The sequence below is a fragment of the Lepidochelys olivacea genome (genome assembly GCF_965140295.1).
Source record: "Lepidochelys olivacea isolate rLepOli2 genome assembly, chromosome: 3".
NCBI lineage: Eukaryota > Metazoa > Chordata > Testudines > Cheloniidae > Lepidochelys > Lepidochelys olivacea.
In genome coordinates, this window is record NC_140413.1 from 51,912,523 (window position 1) to 51,932,724 (window position 20,202).

At 38.4% G+C, this 20,202-nt stretch overlaps 1 protein-coding gene across 1 annotated transcript in view; it reads right to left on the reverse strand.

Moving 5' to 3' along the window:
- The window catches only part of EYS (eyes shut homolog), a 1,492,075-nt gene that overhangs the window by 855,631 nt on the left and 616,242 nt on the right, over positions 1-20,202 (reverse strand). The window contains exons 21-23 of the mRNA XM_084624916.1: positions 6,452-6,548; positions 6,035-6,142; positions 3,097-3,242 (exon numbers count right to left, since the gene is read on the reverse strand). Coding sequence (XP_084481042.1) covers positions 3,097-3,242; positions 6,035-6,142; positions 6,452-6,548 — 351 coding nt within the window. The remainder of the gene's footprint in view (positions 1-3,096; positions 3,243-6,034; positions 6,143-6,451; positions 6,549-20,202) is intronic.

A 20,202-nucleotide genomic window follows, 5' to 3' on the forward strand; every position in this document is an offset into this window, starting at 1 on the left:
CAGATCCTCTAACGGACTGAGATAATTCTATACAGAAACTTCATCACATTTTAGCCACTGTGAAAACTTGATTTGATATGTGAAGAACAAAAATTAATATCACAATATTGCACTTCATAAGATTGAGAGGATGATCTGGGTGTTGTATACTGGAAGCTACATATTATATAAGTCTATATTAACACAAATAATATGATATATAATTCAGTATATTTGGAAATAGTTTCCTTAATTAAAAAAATACTACTATAAAATAGGTAATTAAAATGACCAGTGTGGTACTCTAAATATCCAAACTCCAGTATTATTTTATTGACTCAAATGCACAAAAAGCAATGTGTTTACAATAACTACAAACACCAGTTTTCTGACTATGCTTGTTCTTTTAAACAGCTCAGCAACTCTACCATTCAGGAACTGCTCAATTACTAATTACACATACATATTGAAGATTAAAATAAAAGGCCGTATTTGTCAGGTCAAAAACTCATTTTTGTTCTCAGATCCTTTCATCCAAGTCAATATTCTACATCTTCATTATATCTCAGGAAATGGGTTTCTTCTAGGAGAAAATTCTGATGAAAACCTTTTTTTTTTTTAATCAAACATTTTATGTGGAAAATTTTGACACAAGTGAACTATGGAAAACTGAAATATTTCAGTTTTGGGGTTTTTTTTGAAATATCAAATATCTATTTCTATAGAAATTAGAAAAGTTTCATGAATAATTTTGTTTTGCCAAAACCCAATTTTCTATTGAAAACCAGTTTCAGCAACAACCTTTCAACCAGCCCTAACACAAATTGTACCTGTTCTTGGTGCTGGGGAAGGGTAACTCTCCACCAGCTATGTTATGTGGTGTCCACCTTAGCTTGGGTGGGGAAGAACCCTACCCATAATGTGAAACATATGCAGAAAATAGAGTAATTTAAAACAGCAGGAGAGTGAGTTTGTGTGTGTACGGGGGTGGGGGGTGAGAAAACCTGTATTTGTGCTGGAAATGGCCCACCTTGATTATCATGCACATTATAGGGAGAGTGGTTGCTTTGGATGAGCTATTACCAGCAGGAGAGTGAGTTTGTGTGTGTGGTTTTTGGAGGGGGGTGAGGGGGTGAGAAAACCTGTATTTGTGCTGGAAATGGCCCACCTTGATTATCATGCACATTATAGGGAGATTTCAGAGTAACAGCCGTGTTAGTCTGTATTCGCAAAAAGAAAAGGAGGACTTGTGGCACCTTAGAGACTAACCAATTTATTAGAGCATAAGCTTTCGTGAGCTACATTCTGTCATTATGCAAGGCACTGCATTTAGCCGTATGGAGTGGAAATCTATCAACTGCATGAATTTTTTGCATCTGAGGAAGTGAGCTGTAGCTCACGAAAGCTTATGCTCTAATAAATTGGTTAGTCTCTAAGGTGCCACAAGTCCTCCTTTTCATTATAGGGAGAGTGGTTGCTTTGGATGAGCTATTACCAGCAGGAGAGTGAGTTTGTGTGTGTGGTTTTTGGAGGGGGGTGGGGGGTGAGAAAACCTGTATTTGTGCTGGAAATGGCCCACCTTGATTATCATGCACATTATAGGGAGATTTCAGAGTAACAGCCGTGTTAGTCTGTATTCGCAAAAAGAAAAGGAGGACTTGTGGCACCTTAGAGACTAACCAATTTATTAGAGCATAAGCTTTCGTGAGCTACATTCTGTCATTATGCAAGGCACTGCATTTAGCCGTATGGAGTGGAAATCTATCAACTGCATGAATTTTTTGCATCTGAGGAAGTGAGCTGTAGCTCACGAAAGCTTATGCTCTAATAAATTGGTTAGTCTCTAAGGTGCCACAAGTCCTCCTTTTCATTATAGGGAGAGTGGTTGCTTTGGATGAGCTATTACCAGCAGAAGAGTGAGTTTGTGTGTGTGGTTTTTGGAGGGGGGTGAGGGGGTGAGAAAACCTGTATTTGTGCTGGAAATGGCCCACCTTGATTATCATACATATTTTAAAGAGAGTGGTCACTTTGGGTGAGCTATTACCAGCAGGAGAGTGAGTTTGTGTGTGTGGGGGGGGAGGGGGCAGAGGGTGAGAAAACCTGGATTTGTGCTGGAAATGGCTCAATTTGATGAACACTTCAGATAAGCTATTACCAGAAGGAGAGTGGGGTGGGAGGAGGTATTGTTTCATGGTCTCTGTGTATATAATGTCTTCTGCAGTTTCCACAGTATGCATCCGATGAAGTGAGCTGTAGCTCACGAAAGCTTATGCTCAAATAAATTGGTTAGTCTCTAAGGTGCCACAAGTACTCCTTTTCTTTTTGCGAATACAGACTAACACGGCTGTTACTCTGAAACCAAAATATTAAGTTATACACAAACAAATATACACATTTCTCCATGTTAAATGATACCAAAATAGTAAGCATCCATGCCGTTTCTAATGCTACATGCAGAACATGTGACTACCACAATGATTTTAGACATATTTCATTACAGCTTGTTAAATAATTGATCATTACTTCTGTATAAATTCCAAATATCAGTCCAAGATCAATAACTGAGGCAGCAATGCCAGCTATACAGGTCAGGGAAGTCAAAATCTCAATACTTTGACACTGTATATCCAAAGGAGAAATTCACTTTGTAGCATTTGAACATAAATCTTGATAATCGAAAATAAATCAGGATTTACTACTGAAAAAAGCAGAGTCAAACTCTGATAAAAGTGACACTTTTTTAATAAAACAGTATCTGAACCTACCTACAAAACTTACTCTGTATCTACGAGTGATTTCTCTTGGCTGAATTCACAAAATATTGATTTTCTTTTGCACTATATAACTTTCTTTCTAATGTGTTTCAGCTAAATATCTGGACTACTAAAGAACCCATAAATCAAAATAATGTAAATAAAGACTTGAGGTACTTAGCAAGACTTGGATCAAAGGCCCATTTGAGTTAACATAGATTTCTCCTCCAATACTCAGGTAATTTTCTGCACTCCTCCCTGACATAGTTGAGGCCATTGCTTATGCAATAGTTTTAAAATGCAGAACTCAGGGGGTAACATGTTTCTATGTGGCAGCAATTGCTATTCAGGGAAGGGACTATACCTGTGAATCCAGGGGGACAGATACTTTGGTAGCCTCCAGGCTTGTTGGAGCAGCTGCCTCCATGCAGACAAGGCAAAGTTTCACACTCATTTACATCCAATTCACAGAGAGGCCCATAGTACCAAGGTGCACAATTACAGAGGAACCTTGGGGAAAGGGGAAAAAATAAAAGATAAATCAACACAAACAAACAATATGATCTGTTAAAAAATTGTGAATCTTTCCAGATGTTTAGGGGCCAAGTTGTGATCCCTTCTCTCTGACCATGTAAAATAATTAACAGACTTCTCTCATTTCCATATCTCTGAAGTAAACAGAACAATTTACAGTTTTTAAATTAGTAGGGAAATTGTGTGCAATAAATGTAGCTGAAGCTAAGAGGAACAACATAATGGCTAGGTTTATTTTGTTGTGTCTTTTAATCGTGCAGTGTCTTGGATCCAAAAACCACATAAAGTTTGTTTCTTCTTTCTCAATTAAATGTTATTTTTACTGAAGGTTTATACCAGAAAAGTTCATTGTCTAAAGGCAGAGAATGCAGAGATATCACTGTAACAGTAGCTAAACATAAACTCATTGTACCTGACTGACTGATATTTGTAATTTTACTCTACAGTAAATACAAATAAAGAAAAAGAAAAAGGACAAGTTGCACCAAAGCCAATTTCTCCTTCTCCCCCATGGCCCAGAAGTTGTAAAAAAGTTGATTTAATGGATTATGCTTACACCCTCTTAACACAGCCCTTGCTGTATGTTCCAGGAAAAGAATATCCACTCAAACTTTATCACCACCAGCTAAGCTCCCTGATAATATGACACATGTGAAAGATTTCTTCACAAACCCAAATATAGAAATCTTCAGTCCCTATACCCATTCCCTGCAATAGGCCCTAGTGTTGCAAAAAGAGTGAAGGAGAAAGGGAAGATTCCAGACACCAATACAAGGCCAAATAAAATCTTGCCTAAATGTTACTAATTAAATGAGCTAACCAAATTAATCACTATCAATAATTTATTTGATAAATACATTCACTTAGCCCATATCTGTTTGAAAATTGTCTACACACAGCTTGTGATTTTTACCAATCTATTCTATATCCACATTCATTCCATGAAGTAGTTTCTGTGAACAAACCTTAGGCTATTAATTTTGTGGGAATTGGTTGCTATGAGTATTCACTGTCTGTGATTTGGTATCTGGAGGATGGTGTGGACTGCACCCTCAGCAAGTTTGCTGATGACACTAAACTGGGAGGAGTGGTAGATATGCTGGAGGGTAGGGATAGGATACAGAAGGACCAAGACAAATTGGAGGATTGGGCCAAAAGAAATCTGATGAGGTTCAATAAGGATAAGTGCAGGGTCCTGCACTTAGGACGGAAGAACCCAATGCACAGCTACAGACTAGGGACCGAATGGCTAGGCAGCAGTTCTGCAGAAAAGGACCTAGGGGTGACAGTGGACGAGAAGCTGGATATGAGTCAGCAGTGTGCCCTTGTTGCCAAGAAGGCCAATGGCATTTTGGGATGTATAAGTAGGGGCATAGCGAGCAGATTGAGGGACGTGATCGTCCCCCTCTATTCGACATTGGTGAGGCCTCATCTGGAGTACTGTGTCCAGTTTTGGGCCCCACACTTCAAGAAGGATGTGGATAAATTGGAGAGAGTCCAGCGAAAGGCAACAAAAATGATTAGGGGACTGGAACACATGAGTTATGAGGAGAGGCTGAGGGAGCTGGGATTGTTTAGCCTGCAGAAGAGAAGAATGAGGGGGGATTTGATAGCTGCTTTCAACTACCTGAAAGGGGGTTCCAAAGAGGATGGCTCTACACTGTTCTCAATGGTAGCAGATGACAGAACGAGGAGTAATGGTCTCAAGTTGCAGTGGGGGAGGTTTAGATTGGATATTAGGAAAAACTTTTTCACTAAGAGGGTGGTGAAACACTGGAATGCGTTACCTAGGGAGGTGGTAGAATCTCCTTCCTTAGAGGTTTTTAAGATCAGGCTTGACAAAGCCCTGGCTGGGATGATTTAACTGGGAATTGGTCCTGCTTTGAGCAGGGGGTTGGACTAGATGACCTTCTGGGGTCCCTTCCAACCCTGATATTCTATGATTCTATGATTCTAAGGACAAGTGCAGAGTCCTGCACTTAGGACGGAAGAATCCCATTCACTGCTATAGACTAGGGACCAAATGGCTAGGCAGCAGTTCTGCAGAAAAGGACCTAGGGGTTACAGTGGATGAGAAGCTGGATATGAGTCAACAATGTGAACTTGTTGCCAAGAAGGCTAATAACATTTTGGGATGTGATCTTTCCCCTCTATTCAACACTGGTGAGGCCTCATCTGGAGTACTGTGTCCAGTTTTGGGCCCCACACTACAAGATGGATGTGGAAAAATTGGAAAGTGTCCAGCAGAGGGCAACAAAAATGATTAGAGGGACTGGAACAAATGAATTATGAGGAGAGGCTGAGGGAACTGGGGATGTTTAGTCTTCAGAAGAGAAGAATGAGGGGGGATTTGATAGCTGCTTTCAACTACCTAAAATGGGGTTCCAAAGAGGATGGATCTAGGCTGTTCTCAGTGGTAGCAGATGACAGAACAAGGAGTAATGGTCTCAAGTTGCAGTGGGGGAGGTTTAGGTTGGATATTAGGAAAAACTTTTTCATTAGGAGGGTGGTGAAGCATTGGAATGTGTTACCTAGGGGGGTGGTGGAATCTCCTTCCTTTGAGGTTTTTAAGGCCAGGCTTGACAAAGCCCTGGCTCGGATGATTTAGTTGGCGATTGGTCCTGCTTTGAGCATGGGGTTGGACTAGATGACCTCCTGAGGTCCCTTCCAACTCTGATATTCTATGATTCTATGATTCTAAAGCCAACGGCTAGAGTTTACTTATAAGAAAGTTTGTGAATACTTTTCATTTAGCTCTAGTTACTAACCTGTTTATAAGATCAATGCAGGTTCCATTGTTTTTGCAGGGTCTCGATATACATTCATTAATCTCCACTTCACATTGTGTCCCAGAAAAACCAGGTCTGCAGGAGCACCTGGCAAATAAGATGTCCACAGAATGCACAAAATGTTTCACTTTAATGTAAATATAAAATAAATAATGATGAAAAATATGATTTTTTTTCAATATGATGTTTGGATCACTATGATCATCAGAAAAAGAACTTTGTTATAATCTGGAGATAGTATAATGTTTATACAAACTGACTATAAAATGACAAACCAGATAATTCGAATATTAGAACCACAATACACATACAAAATACCAAAAGAATGGCAAATTGAATGATAACTTGGCCCTGCATTAAAACTGATGGCTTTGTAGTTTGAACAGTTATCCTCACCTGTAACTGTTAACCTCATCTACACAGCGACCTTGGTTCTGGCATGGATGGGAGATACACTCATTGCTGTCAATTTCACAGTAAGCACCTTCAAATCCTGAAATATAAATGATATGGGTATGGATCAGCAATCTCCACTACACAGTGTGAATGTCAGGATCAGTGATAACAAAGACCCAGGTGAAAGCCATCTTAATGGAACTTGTAACCCCCTAGCATTTCTTATCCCTCAGCTTTAACAGGCAGTGTTTCCCACAGAGAATACAACAAGTCTAATCATACTTTAACGCAGAAGATAGACAGATTTAGATGCAAGAAATGAGTACCTTGCTAAATCTTTTGGGGAAATTAAGCCTGTTTTAAGGCTTTGAAAATGCTTTATCAGGAAGTGTGGGAATATCTCAAAAAGAAAAAAGAACAGTTCTGTAAGGCACACATTCTAACGTGCAAGTGAATTTGCAGAGATCACATTTATTTAAAGCAGTCAACAGATGAGAAAAAAATGTTTAATTGGTTTCAACATTCAAATGCATCAAAGAAAGCAGGTTTCAGAGTAGCAGCCATGTTAGTCTGTATCAGCAAAAAGAACAGGAGTATTTGTGGCACCTTAGAGACTAACAAATATATTAGAGCATAAGCTTTCGTGGGCTACAGCCCACTTCATCGGAGGCAGAGAATGGAACATATAGTAAGATATGTATACATCTTATACATACAGATAAATTGGAAGTTACCATACAAATGGTGAGAGGCTAATTAGTTAAGATGAGCTATTATCAGCAGGAGAAAAAAAACTTTTGAAATGATAATCAAGATGGCCCATTTAGACAGTTGACAAGAAGGTGTGAGGATACTTAACTTAAGGAAATAGATTCAATATGTGTAATGACCCAGTCGTTCCCAGTCTCTATTCAAACCCAAATTAATGGTATCTAGTTTGCATATTAATTCAAGCTGGCAGTTTCTCATTAGAGTCTGTTTTTGAAGCTTTTCTGTTGCAAAATTGCCACCCTTAAATCTTTTACTGAATGGCTAGAGCTATTCCAGTGTTGTCCTACAGGTTTTTGAATGTTATGATTCCTGATGTCAGATTTGTGTCCATTTAATCTTTTGCGTAGAGACTGTCCGGTTTGGCTAATGTACATGGCAGAGCGGCATTCCTGGCCCATGATGGCATATATCACATTGGTAGATGTACAGGTCAACAAGCCCCTGATGGCGCGGCTAATGTGATTAGGTCCTATGATGGTGTCACTTGAATAAATATGTGGACAGAGTTGGCATCAGGCTTTGTTGCAAGGATAGGTTCTAGTGTTTTTGTTGTGTGGTTGCTGGAGAGTATTTGCTTCAGGCTGGGGGGCTGTCTGCAAGCAAGGACTGGTCTGTCTCCCAAGATCTGTGAGAGTGAGGGATCATTTTTCAGGACAGGTTGTAAATCTTTGATGATGCACTGGAGAGGTTTTAGTTGGGGGCTGAAGGTAATGGCTAGTGGCGTTCTGTTATTGTCTTTGTCAGGCCTGTCCTGAGGTAGGTGACTTCTGGGTACTCTTCTGGCTCTGTCAATCTGCTTTTTCAATTCAGCAGGTGTAGTTTAAGAATGCTGGATAGAGATCTTGTAGGTGTTTGTCTCTGTCTGTGGGATTGGAGCAAATGCCAAAGTGGTATATGTCATCATGTGCGTTCCCCCCCCCCCGACTCCTGCTGGTAATAGCTTATCTTAAGTGATCACTCTCCTTACAGTGTGCATGATAAACACCCATTTTTTCATGTTCTGTGTGTATATAAATCTCCTCACTGTATTTTCCACTGAATGCATCCAATGAAGTGAGCTGTAGCTCACGAAAGCTTATGCTCAAATAAATTGGTTAGTCTCTAAGGTGCCACAAGTACTCCTTTTCTTAGAGCCTCTTACAGTTTGTATGGCAACTTCCACCTTCTCTGTATGTATATATATCTTCTTACTATATGTTCCATTCTATGCATCCGATGAAGTGGGCTGTAGCCCACAAAAGCTTATGCTCTAATATATTTGTTAATCTCTCATGTGCCACAAATACTTCTGTTCTTTTTTCAAAGAAAGCAGTTCATTATGATTCTTATCTGCATAATAAGTCACCCATGTAAACACGTCATAATACATGACAATTCTTTTTCAAACTAATGAAAGAGGAGGAAAGGAAATATATACAGAATGATTCACCAGAAAGTTCAATTTACTGTAACATATACTACATCTTAAATTGTAGCATAAAATTACAATTTTGTTCAACACAAAACTGTGTTAAAATGATACAGATGGAGATATAAACTCACAAAGGCAGTCTTGATAATGACTAATGCTGAAGTGTTGCATCTATCGTAGCCATAATAGAACTTTCTGCAATTAGGACCTGATCCAAAGCCCAAAGAAGCCGATGACACTCTTTCCATACTTAGTGGGGTTTTGGATCGGATTATTATGTAGCACCTCTCACACAAACAACTCAACACACTTTACAAATATTAACATTTTGCCCCTCTGAGGAAGGTATAGTAAGTTGCAGATTGTTAACTTGAGGCATAATGGATTAATTGACTTGACTAAGGACACAGACTGAGTGAGTAGTGAAAGTATGAACCAAACTCAGTAGCCCTGACTAAAAGTCATCTGCTTTCACTTCTAGACAACAATTCAACTCTCAGGGGGTGTCATAACATCTACACTTCTGGACATTTTGTGTATCTTCAAACAGCAGGTACTCCATGGTTCGGAGTGTGTCTCTGCTGGGCCCCATTTTACACACATCCCTCAGTACAGGAGTGCTTGCTTTGGCTGCTTCTTCAACTTCTCCCCACCAGCTGCAGTTTATTATAGAGATTCATATGCTGTATGTTACAAAACCTAGGCACAATGGATCTTTGTAATTCTCACTACAACTAAGACCCTGATAAAGCCTGCAGTCTGTCAACAGATATAAAGAAATCCTGTTTATAATATTGAATGGTTTTCTACAGGTTATCATGGTGCACAGAAATAACAAGTGGAAGTTAAGGATCTACAGTAGGCAACAGCTGAAATAAAATAAAGTTAAGTTATGTATATGCTGATATATTCCTTTCATTTTGTATTTGGCATGCCCAGCACCTACAACAAAACTGACAAAATTTAAAAAAAATATATTTAGCATACTAACTTTAACATAGAATCCTCTTGTTTGTGAGATTTCATCTCATAACCCTAAAATAATGTAGTAGTTTGTGTTTAATTAGCTTTAAATTTATTTTAGCATAAAACAGGTTTCAAGCAGCAGGAACCAACAAAAGTGAGTTGCTGACTAGCAGTGGCCTTGTAATAAGATGGAGCAGAACTGTATTGAACAGAATTAGAAATAATTTGGGCCAATCAAGACAAGTGTGTGCCTGATAAAGATTGTCCTTTGTGCAGGTTTTATTGTATAACAACATATTTAATATTTGCTTTCTCCCCACATCCTCCTGCTGTCGTAGTTATAAGATTTTATTAACATGTTGCTCCCACACTAACATCATTGACATGTCGCTATGATATGAGATTCACATAACAACGGTGCTCCCATTTCATTAAATTTGTAATAGCTGCATCATTATACTGTTCATGCAGCTACATGTTGTGAGACTTGCACACGTGGAACCTGTACACTTCAGTTGATATTGTAATGACTCCATTACGATGCTCAAACTATGCCATTACAGCGAAAGATTCACATCGTAACAGCACTTCCACACACATGACCATTGGCATTAGAATGACTCCAGAGCTGTATGGTGTCTATACAAATGCATTAGAGCACCATTATGATATCAGAAATGGAATTATAATAATTAAGAAAATAACCATGGACAACTCAGAGGTCTGTTGTTTTCAGAAATATGATGAAAGCTTTGTCTGAGACTATATTATATTTCAATATCAGCGTAAAAGTGAATATCTGTGATTTAAAAAAAAATAATTTAACGATAGAGGATTTCAAAGTACTTCCCAAAGATGACTAGGCAGTATTATCTGCCTTTTATAGGTGGATAAACTCAAGTACTGAAAAGTTAAAGCCCTTGACCAAGGTCACATAAGTGAGCTAGTGACAGAGTCTGAATGGACTCCAGGTCAGCTGACTGTAATGCCATGATCTAACCATTAGCTCACACTGCAGCCATTGTGGATTTCCTATTTGGTACAGTGTGACCTACTTTCCTCATCATAATTTTATGCCGTGCTACTTCTTGCAGCAGAAGACAGGTGTTTCTCTTTGTTTGTAACAGCATTCTTTTGTTAATCCAACCTCTTGGCAGGTCTTAGACACTTCATAAAGCTGCTAATATCCTGTTGACTCCTTGTGGCAAAAGCAGTTCTGAATATAAAGAAGTTGGGAGAGGCTCTCTAGGGAGAGGAAACTAAAGAGCTATGAGGACAACTCTAGGGCCATCGAAGATCAGAGAAGAAATTTATACTCAGAAATATTGATTCTGAGTTTCAAATAAAGCCAGACACCAGGAAGAGGGGTAATTTCAGAGATTAACTCAAGTCTGCATGTTGTGTTAAGGATGGAGTAAGGATTTACCCATCCACAATCTCTTTCAGGCTACAATAACTTTCTCATTCTCAGGAATTCTAAGGAGGCAGTGAAAAATGGAGAAGAGTGAAACACTCGCAATGTCCTTTTCCACTCCTCGCCTCAACCTTTTGATCATGACCACTCAGATCCTATCTGTACATGTATACTAGACCTTTAAATTACATGTTTATAGCAGGTGTCTTCCATCCTAAATGGTACTGAAATTAGTAATGAAGTTCATGAAAATGACATATTTATAAATTATTATATAAATAAGACTTGCTTCTTATTTCACTAACTATGCAGTCTGCACCACCAATACTGAGTGGGCAGGCGAAGCAATATATTACCCGATGCATTTCACAATGCAAGGCTATAGAAAATGCATGGGGGTTACTTCTTGTCATTTTTCCCCCCAGAAGTCTGTGACACAGATTTCTCTTTAATAAAGATAATATAGAAACAAATCTCTTAGTGTTTATGTCCTGCTTCTTCTGGTGAATGAACATTTGGTCTTGATCTAACTTTAGCTATCTAGGTACTTACATGAAATATGTGCTTAAGGATTTGGCTGAACTGAGGGCTAAGTGACTTCTTAAGGTCACATAGGAAGAGCAATGACTGAGTTGGAAAATTAACCCAGATCTCCTGTGTCCAAGTTCAATGCCTTAACCTCGAAGCCATCCATGCTCTTTTGACTTTATCCTATCAGACTATGAGCACTATCAGATTCCTTACATGATGCTGAAGGAGCTGTTGTCTGGCACGTTAGGGGGGTTTAGTACATACCAACTGCTTCATTCACATGTGTGTGACATGTGCCATCAAAACTGCTTAAAGGAGTTGTGCTGCCAGAGCACAGGGTCTAAAATCCCCATGACAACGCATTGCTTTTACACGAGTCCTATAACAAACAACTTCATTAAAGTAGCATCAGAAATACTGAGAGTTATACAGATTTTTGGAATGATCTGGAACTGGCCCCAGATCCAAATACTCTTGAATTTTAGGGTGAAAGAAACCTGGATGAAGATCTGAATATTGTCGTTTGCGGCCTTTTCTATTATTTCCCTGCAGTTTGCTAGTGAAAAAAAGAAAGGTGAAAAGCCTGAAAAGTGTGGCTTGCCTTCACAGTTCAATATTATTGTTCAATAGTGTGATTGGTTATATCAGGTAGCCAGCAGACACTGACAGTATGTCGTTCTTCAGGAGTTTTTCTTTTGATACATGATACCCCAATGACATTGAACAGCAACAGAAGAGGTGGCAGCTTGTCTTTTTATCTCAGGTTTGGTTGATGAATTGGAAGAACATGCAGAGCCTGTGAGACTGGGACCCATAGGACTGTCTGTGGCCAACTTTCTCTTTTGTGATTTTCCTTTATTCATTATGTTTGACATTTGTGAGACTGAGTTCTGTTACAGACTAGCAGCCTATGTCAATGGGCTAGGGAAATTAGACTGTGCTGAAAAGTAGTACATAGAAAAAGAAAGTACAAATGTATAACACTTGAAATAACTAAAAGATGTAACCACAACATGCTGAGGTAGATTGTATTTTTGGGATGCAGTCAAATATAAAGTATGTGGAATGCAACCAAAGTGAATTTTCTAAAACCAGTAAAATTATTGTATGTAATGGTTTCACTTGAATTTATGGTATTTTTACAGGTATCTTTTTTAGTTTGTGAGGATAACTGGTATTTTAAACACTGGAGTCAGCTGTAAAGGATATACATAAAAAATGAAAATGGAGTGAGTTATCCAAACCTTGCTCCCTTCAGCCTTACCCACCTGATGAAGATGTTCTGCAATCATTTCTATACTAATTGAGGTTGAGAGTTGTACATATAACACTGTATTTAGGCTCAAATTCCACCACAACAATAGTCATCATAAAAGCAAATCAAGGTAGAGTGCATACTGCACGTACATTACTTTATTAATTATTCTACACAACACAGAAACACATAGGTTTCATTACAAAATGTCAGTGGGGCCACTGTATGATGAAATCCCAAGATGTCACTCAGCTGTTGAGTTCTCTCTCTAGAGTAAATAAATTCAGCCTTTAAACATCAGGGGGAGAAGGTGATAAGATAAAAGACAATTTGGGGGGTTTTAACCTTATATATTATTTGACAGATATATATATAAAATGAGAGAGAGAGAGAAACAAAGTCAACTTTGTTCCTGCTCTATTTTTTTTAAGTACTTTAGCTGATTTCATAAATATATATATATATATATCTCCAGACTGGCAAATTTTATTGTAAATTTCAGATACCATTTTAACTCAAGTCTAAAAAGTGGTGTTTACATTTAAAAATAGAAGTTGAAAGTTACAGGCAGCTCTATTTTATTTTATTCCAGGTGTAATTTCCATGCATCTGTGCTACAATATATGTATAATTTATGAAGTCAGCACTGTACGAGTCTGAATCAGAGTTCATGATAATAAGGCTTTTTTATTCACTCAAGACAAATGTTCTCTGAGAAAATTATGAAAATAGAGCAGCACAACATTATGCCCAAACTTCTCTTATAATCAGGAGAGTTCAAATCCCATTCTGCTTTCTCTTTAAAATACATCAGAACGTTTTAATTAAAATACTGTATGTAAACTATTTCTCCTACGAGGAACATTAGATAAACACCAACAGCACTACCTGTGACCAAAACAATGCTTAATTTTATTGGAATATGCACAAATAGGACATAGAAAGGAAATCACTGAATCTCAAAGGTAAAGGATTACCCAGTTAATTTGCTTGCATGGTTCTTTTTTTGCTATTTTATGGTACCTTGAGTTCTTGTGTCTCATATACTACCATATGTGTGAGCATTTACTTTGAAGGATAATGTAATCCATTTGAATACTTTGTACAAATGTTTCAATACTCCAAACTAACAATTACAATCACAAATAACTATGGTCCTATGGGACATCTAAATTTAGAACGAAGTATCGATACAGTGTTTTATCTCTACTACCCTAGAAAATTTAAAAATTATTTAATATTTTCTAAAGGAATGGGGAAAGGAATGGACACAACCTATCTGTTGTTTAAACTGAATTAATATATTTAAACATCAACAACATTATTATAAATTAATGTTATCAGTTGCAAAGGAATTTGCATTCTCTAAATAAGAATGTGTCCAATACATGTTACAAAATATATTATAATGCTAAACTTAATTTGTCTCTTGTGTTGTGAATATAATTCATTCATTTAAATTACAAAACAGAATCATTTTTATTTTAGGCAAGCTACTTTGTAAAGTGGTACCAAGCCTGGAACTATGCATCTTGCTGTAATGTATTGTTACCATAATGGTCTTTAGTGCTGCCTCTGGTGGTGCAAATCAGTGAAGCCTGGGATCCAAATTTTAAATCAACAGCACATGTAAATGATCAGATGCAGCTCTTCAGTACAATGCTTTAAAAAGTTTCTTTTCCACATTTCAAAGATGTGAGACATTACTTAGAGGTGACTTAAAATACACACACACACACACACACACACACACAACCTTGCTGTCTTTTAGGAGGACAAACTGAACTATCCTTCTGACCTTAAACCAACCTTCTCAATTTCCAAATAAAAATATTTATCTGATCAATAGAAAAGAACAAATGGCACATGCTGTTGCCCGCCAACAAAGGATGGCAGTCAGAACCCTGTTCAGAATATCCAGAGCTGGTCTTCTCAGGAAATTATCATTGAAGAGGTGACTAACTACAGGAGACCCTTTCCTCTTGGATTTGATCAGATTTCTGATACAAAGATCAAACAAATGATGTAACACAATTTAAGAAATCAATGGGTTTTATTTATCAGTCCATGTTTTACACAACTTTTGATATCTCGTTAGGGAAAAAAGTGGCCTGCGAATAGAGCCCCTTAGCTACTATGCTATTATGACCAGATGATCATTTTTTAACAAAATAATTTCATGCATGTTTTTCCACTTTTGCCAAAAGCACAGAGAAGAGCATTTTTAAAATATGATTTTGTTTGCAACCTGGGGCTTCAAAACCTAAACTGGTCTTTGAGGGGAAAAAATAAACTCAGAAAAATGATCAGTTTGCTGCTAGCACACTGCAACTTCAAAATTTGGTGGGAAAGAAGGGGCGTAAAAGATGGAGAACTACACAATATCATACTGATTCTTTTATTATATACCTAAGATGTTTTACAGAGCAGACAGTGAGGATGTAGCTTTAAAACATGATGAATAATTGATTATGAAATACTAATGCTCTTAGCAGAAACAAATACAGTATCACAAATATATAAGGCAACATTTCTAATTCCCCTGGAGCTGTGGTCCCCAAATGTGGGGCGCGGCCCCCTAGGGGGCATGGAGGAATGTTTGAGGGAAATGCGGCAGGGCCTACGACAGCCACCATTTGGGGAGAGGAGGGAGTACCACCCAGCCCTGCTCTGAAGGGGGGCACAGACAGATTCCATTACTGGAGAGTGGGGATGTGACAGGAAAAGTTTGAGCACCACTGCCCAAGAGAGAGTTTCTGCTAAATTACCTCAGTTATGTAGTTTTATATATCATATTCAGCAGACTAAGTACTGCATTAGAGCTACCAGGTCTGGTAATATGTTCTGAATTGCTTGCAATTTGTATACACACAGACTGAAATATTTCTTCCTATTCACAGGATGGCTCAATCCTACTTCCTCTGGTAGTAGTTTTATCATTAATTTTAATGGTCCTGTTCCCATAACGTGCCAAACCAGATGTTACACACACATATACACATGGTTAACCCTGTTCCTACATCTGCTGATGCAAAATAGTGGATGCAGCCTCTCTAAACTTTATGTGGGCCATATCGATTTACACAGCAGAGGAATCCACTGGCTACACATCTGTTTGTGGAGAACATAGCCACTTTCCCTTCTGTGTTCCATTGCAGACACCCATGGAGCTAACTTCCAGGAGACCCAACAGAGCAGTGGATTTCTTCCTGCTTGGGGTCTCCACTGCTTTGCACATCAGTGAAGAATTATTGAGCACCTCCGTTGCTTTTGGCACTTCAGTTTGCAAGCACCTTGCTGAGTCCACTATGAGCCCTAATGTGCCCTAATGTGGTAGGTGCACTTACCTAGAGAGATAGCAGAAGTATGATAAATGAAAGACCTGATGAAAAGCCAAAAAAACTGTTGTCCTCAGGGAATTACATGTGTACACAGTAGCATACATGGAACTTTCTGTGAACAGTTTGGGGGAACCTGTATATGTATAACTTACACATTTTCTTTGATATTATAACCTCTATGTATAACTCTAACTCTCAATTTGTAGTCCATCAGCCATGGACTGACAAGGACCCTGGTCATGTTTCACAGACCCTGTCTGGAAGAAGCTACAGAACAAACAAAAGTCATTAACATTTAATGACTGTACTCTTGCAAGACAATGGGCATGCTAAGGAGGGTTCCTGAGCAGAGACAGGAGTTGGAAGAGAGGAAAATCCCCAAAATGGGAACAAGAATCCAGGTGTTAGGAGTGACTTTTACAAACAAAGGTACTGAGAGCATGAAAACACACAAAGGGGCATGCTTTCTGAGCGAGGGGAAACATTTTGATAGTCACACCAGATGAAGCTGTAGTAACCTGTAGGAGTCAGAGAGGGGATCCCATGATCTGGAGACCTTGAATGGACACTGACAAATACCAGAGCAAGAGTGGTGAGGAAACTGAAGTAGGGAATGATATACAGGTGTTTCTTATTTTCCACCCATCTGTTTACATCTTGTGTTATCTAAAGTAAAGAGTTGTTAGTTTCAGAATCCCCCTGCAAAGTCTGTGTCTTATTTGTTGCAACTATCATGTGTCCCTGGAAGATTAAAGTAACAACTAGAGAACTAAGAAGGGTGGAACTCTGAGAATGGTGTGGTTAAGCTACTGGGTTCTTTTGGAAGGTTCAGTTGTAGACTTGGGACCTGGACAGCTAGACTGCAGGGTCCCACTTCTGAAAAGGGTGCAGACGGAGACCATATGCCCAGGGAATATGCCTAGAAGCCTAAGTGCTTAGAGCCTACACGGACCAAAATTGAGCTAAAACTACATGGATGTAATATTGGGATCCAAACACAGCAGCCTGGTGAGTGTTCATCATGGGGGGAAGCTTCATCAGGACTGTGACACTTGCCTATACCCCAGCAGTAATTTTATTGTCTGTTTTTCAGGCTGGGCAGAGCCCTCCCTGCCCTCTCTCTCCTGCAAATCCTTCTTATGTGTGGCTACTGTCATGCCCAAGGCAAAGAGCAGACTCTCTCTCTTGGATGTTGTCATAAATATAAAGGGAAGGGTAAACCCCTTTGAAATCCCTCCTGGCCAGGGGAAAGCTCCTCTCACTTGTAAAGGGTTAAGAAGCTAAAGGTAACCACGCTGGCACCTGACAAAAAGGACCAATGAGGAGACAAGATACTTTCAAAAGCTGGGAGGAGGGAGAGAAACAAAGGGTCTGTGTGTCTGTCTATATTCTGTCTTTGTCGGGGATAGACCAGGAATGGAGTCTTAGAACTTTTAGTAAGTAATCTAGCTAGGTACGTGTTAGATTATGATTTCTTTAAATGGCTGAGAAAAGAACTGTGCTGAATAGAATAACTATTTCTGTCTGTGTATCTTTTTTGTAACTTAAGGTTTTGCCTAGAGGGGTTCTCTATGTTTTTGAATCTAATTACCCTGTAAGGTATCTACCATCCTGATTTTACAGGGAGGATTTCTTTATTTCTATTTACTTCTATTTTTATTAAAAGTCTTCTTGTAAGAAAACTGAATGCTTTTTCATTGTTCTCAGATCCAAGGGTTTGGGTCTGTAGTCACCTAGGCAAATTGGTGAGGCTTTTTACCAAACCTTGTCCAGGAAGTGGAGTGCAAGGTTTTGGGAAGTATTCTGGGGGGAAAGACGTGTCCAAACCACTCTTCCCCAGTAACCAGTATTAGTTTGGTGGTGGTAGCAGCCAATCCAAGGACAAAGGGTGGAATATTTTGTACCTTGGGGAAGTTTTGACCTAAGCTGGTAAAGATAAGCTTAGGAGGTTTTTCATGCAGGTCCCCACATCTGTACCCTAGAGTTCAGAGTGGAGGAGGAACCTTGACAGATGTGTAAACGGGGATATTTGTTAGGATTAGAGAGGCTAGATTACCGCTGTATTTGGCACTGATGCAACCATTACTGGAATACTGTGTCCAGTTCTTATGCTCACAATTCAAGAAGGAGGGTTATAAATTGGAGAGGTTCAGAGAAGAGCCATGAGAATTATTAAAGGATTGGAAACCATGCCTTATAGTGATAGGCTCAATGAGCTCTATCTTTTAGCTTAACCAAGAGATGCTTAAGGGATGACTTGTTCACAGTCTATATGTACCTACTTGGTGAACAAAACTGACAATGGGCTCTTCGGTCTCCGAGATAAAGGCATAACAAGATCCAATGGATGGAAATTGAAGCTAGATAAATTCAGGCAGGATATAAGGATATACATTTTTAACAGTGAGGGTTATTACACATTGGAACAACTTGTCAGGGGTTGTGGTGGAATCTCCATAACTGGCAATTTTTAAATCAAGACTGGATATTTTATTTTCTATGAAATATGCTCTAGTTTAAGCAGGAATCAATTCAGGAAAGTCCTATGACCGGTGTTATAAAAGAAGGAAATCTACATAATCATAATGGTGCCTTCTGGCCTTATAATCAATAAGTCTTATACCAGGCTTTTGTTTCTCTGTCAGGTACTCAAACTGTAAAGTTCCATATCCACCATGCTTTCCATCCAAAAATATACCCTTTGGGGTCCTGTGTAGAAAAATCATTGTTCCCTGGGGATGGGCCAGTAGTTGAAAGTCTAGAACCATCTCAGTGATGGGCCCTTAGCAAGATGTGTCAAATGTCTTTCCTTGGCAGGGAAGCTCTCTGTAATGCAGTATAACAGACTGCCCTTGGGCAAATCTGAACTAGTATGGCCATCTTACCAATATTTCAGGCCAAGTACAAATGAGACTCCACAGTTTGATAGAGTCATATCCCACTCTATCAAATTCCAGCTGAAAGCAATTTAATACTAGAAGAGCAGAAAATATTTCCAGCTGTGTATCTTTAATACTGGATTTTATGGTGCTTGTTAAAGCATACTTCAGGAATTATTATATTAATTTAAGCTGTGCCTTTTTGACAAAAATATTCCTGTAGAATACAAAGCACATTTCTTTTCCCCAAGCCTATGGTCCCGAAACCGACATAGGGATGCACATGAAATAATTTTTGTGTGTGAAATTAATAACAGTTTCACATCCCATATTTTGAGTATTTAATAAGATCACATATATATATATAATAGTTTTTCATAAACATAAAAATATACTTCATTCATATATGAATGTTAAGAAAAATATAATCAGTTCATTTTATAGATACAGCTATATATGTGTGTTTGTCTGCACACATCTATTTTATTCTAAGGGACATTTTTACTAACTGTAATAGAAGTTATATGCTTAAAATTAATGTAAGATGTTCCAACCACAAAACTTTTCTCAGTTATAAACATTAAGAAAAGATATAGAACTTTAATATCCATTATTCTTTATGAATCATTCCTGAAAGAAAAGCCTCAAGGTCAAAAGCTTGTATCAAGCCATTTTCTACTGTCAGTGTGACATTCAATGTTAACCTTTCATTAAATGAGCAACTCACATACTTGCACAATTAATGAACCTCTTTTTGTTCAGCTGTCTATGGTAAGCCTTACCAGATGAGTAAAATATATATTAATACTTCTGAGCACTATATACACCCTTTGAACCTCAGAGATTCAATACACATATTCACAATAAAGAGGATAATATTACTGTGACATTGAAACCAAGGTATTTGCCATTTATATAAGTGGAGGCATTGACTTCAAAGTCCTGGGTAAATTCCAACTAAAGTAATTATATTCTGCATAGTTAAATTTCTACTGCAGTTTTAAGCATGCAGTGTATACCTCAATCCCTATACTAAACTGTGCTGACATGTTTTGCACTGTTAAATTGATGCTATGTTCCATCCTACAGAATCTTATATTTCAGGACCTAGATTATGACTTTTAAGCCATATCCCAGAACATGAAAACATAAGAATGGCCATACAGGGTTAGAACAAAGGTTC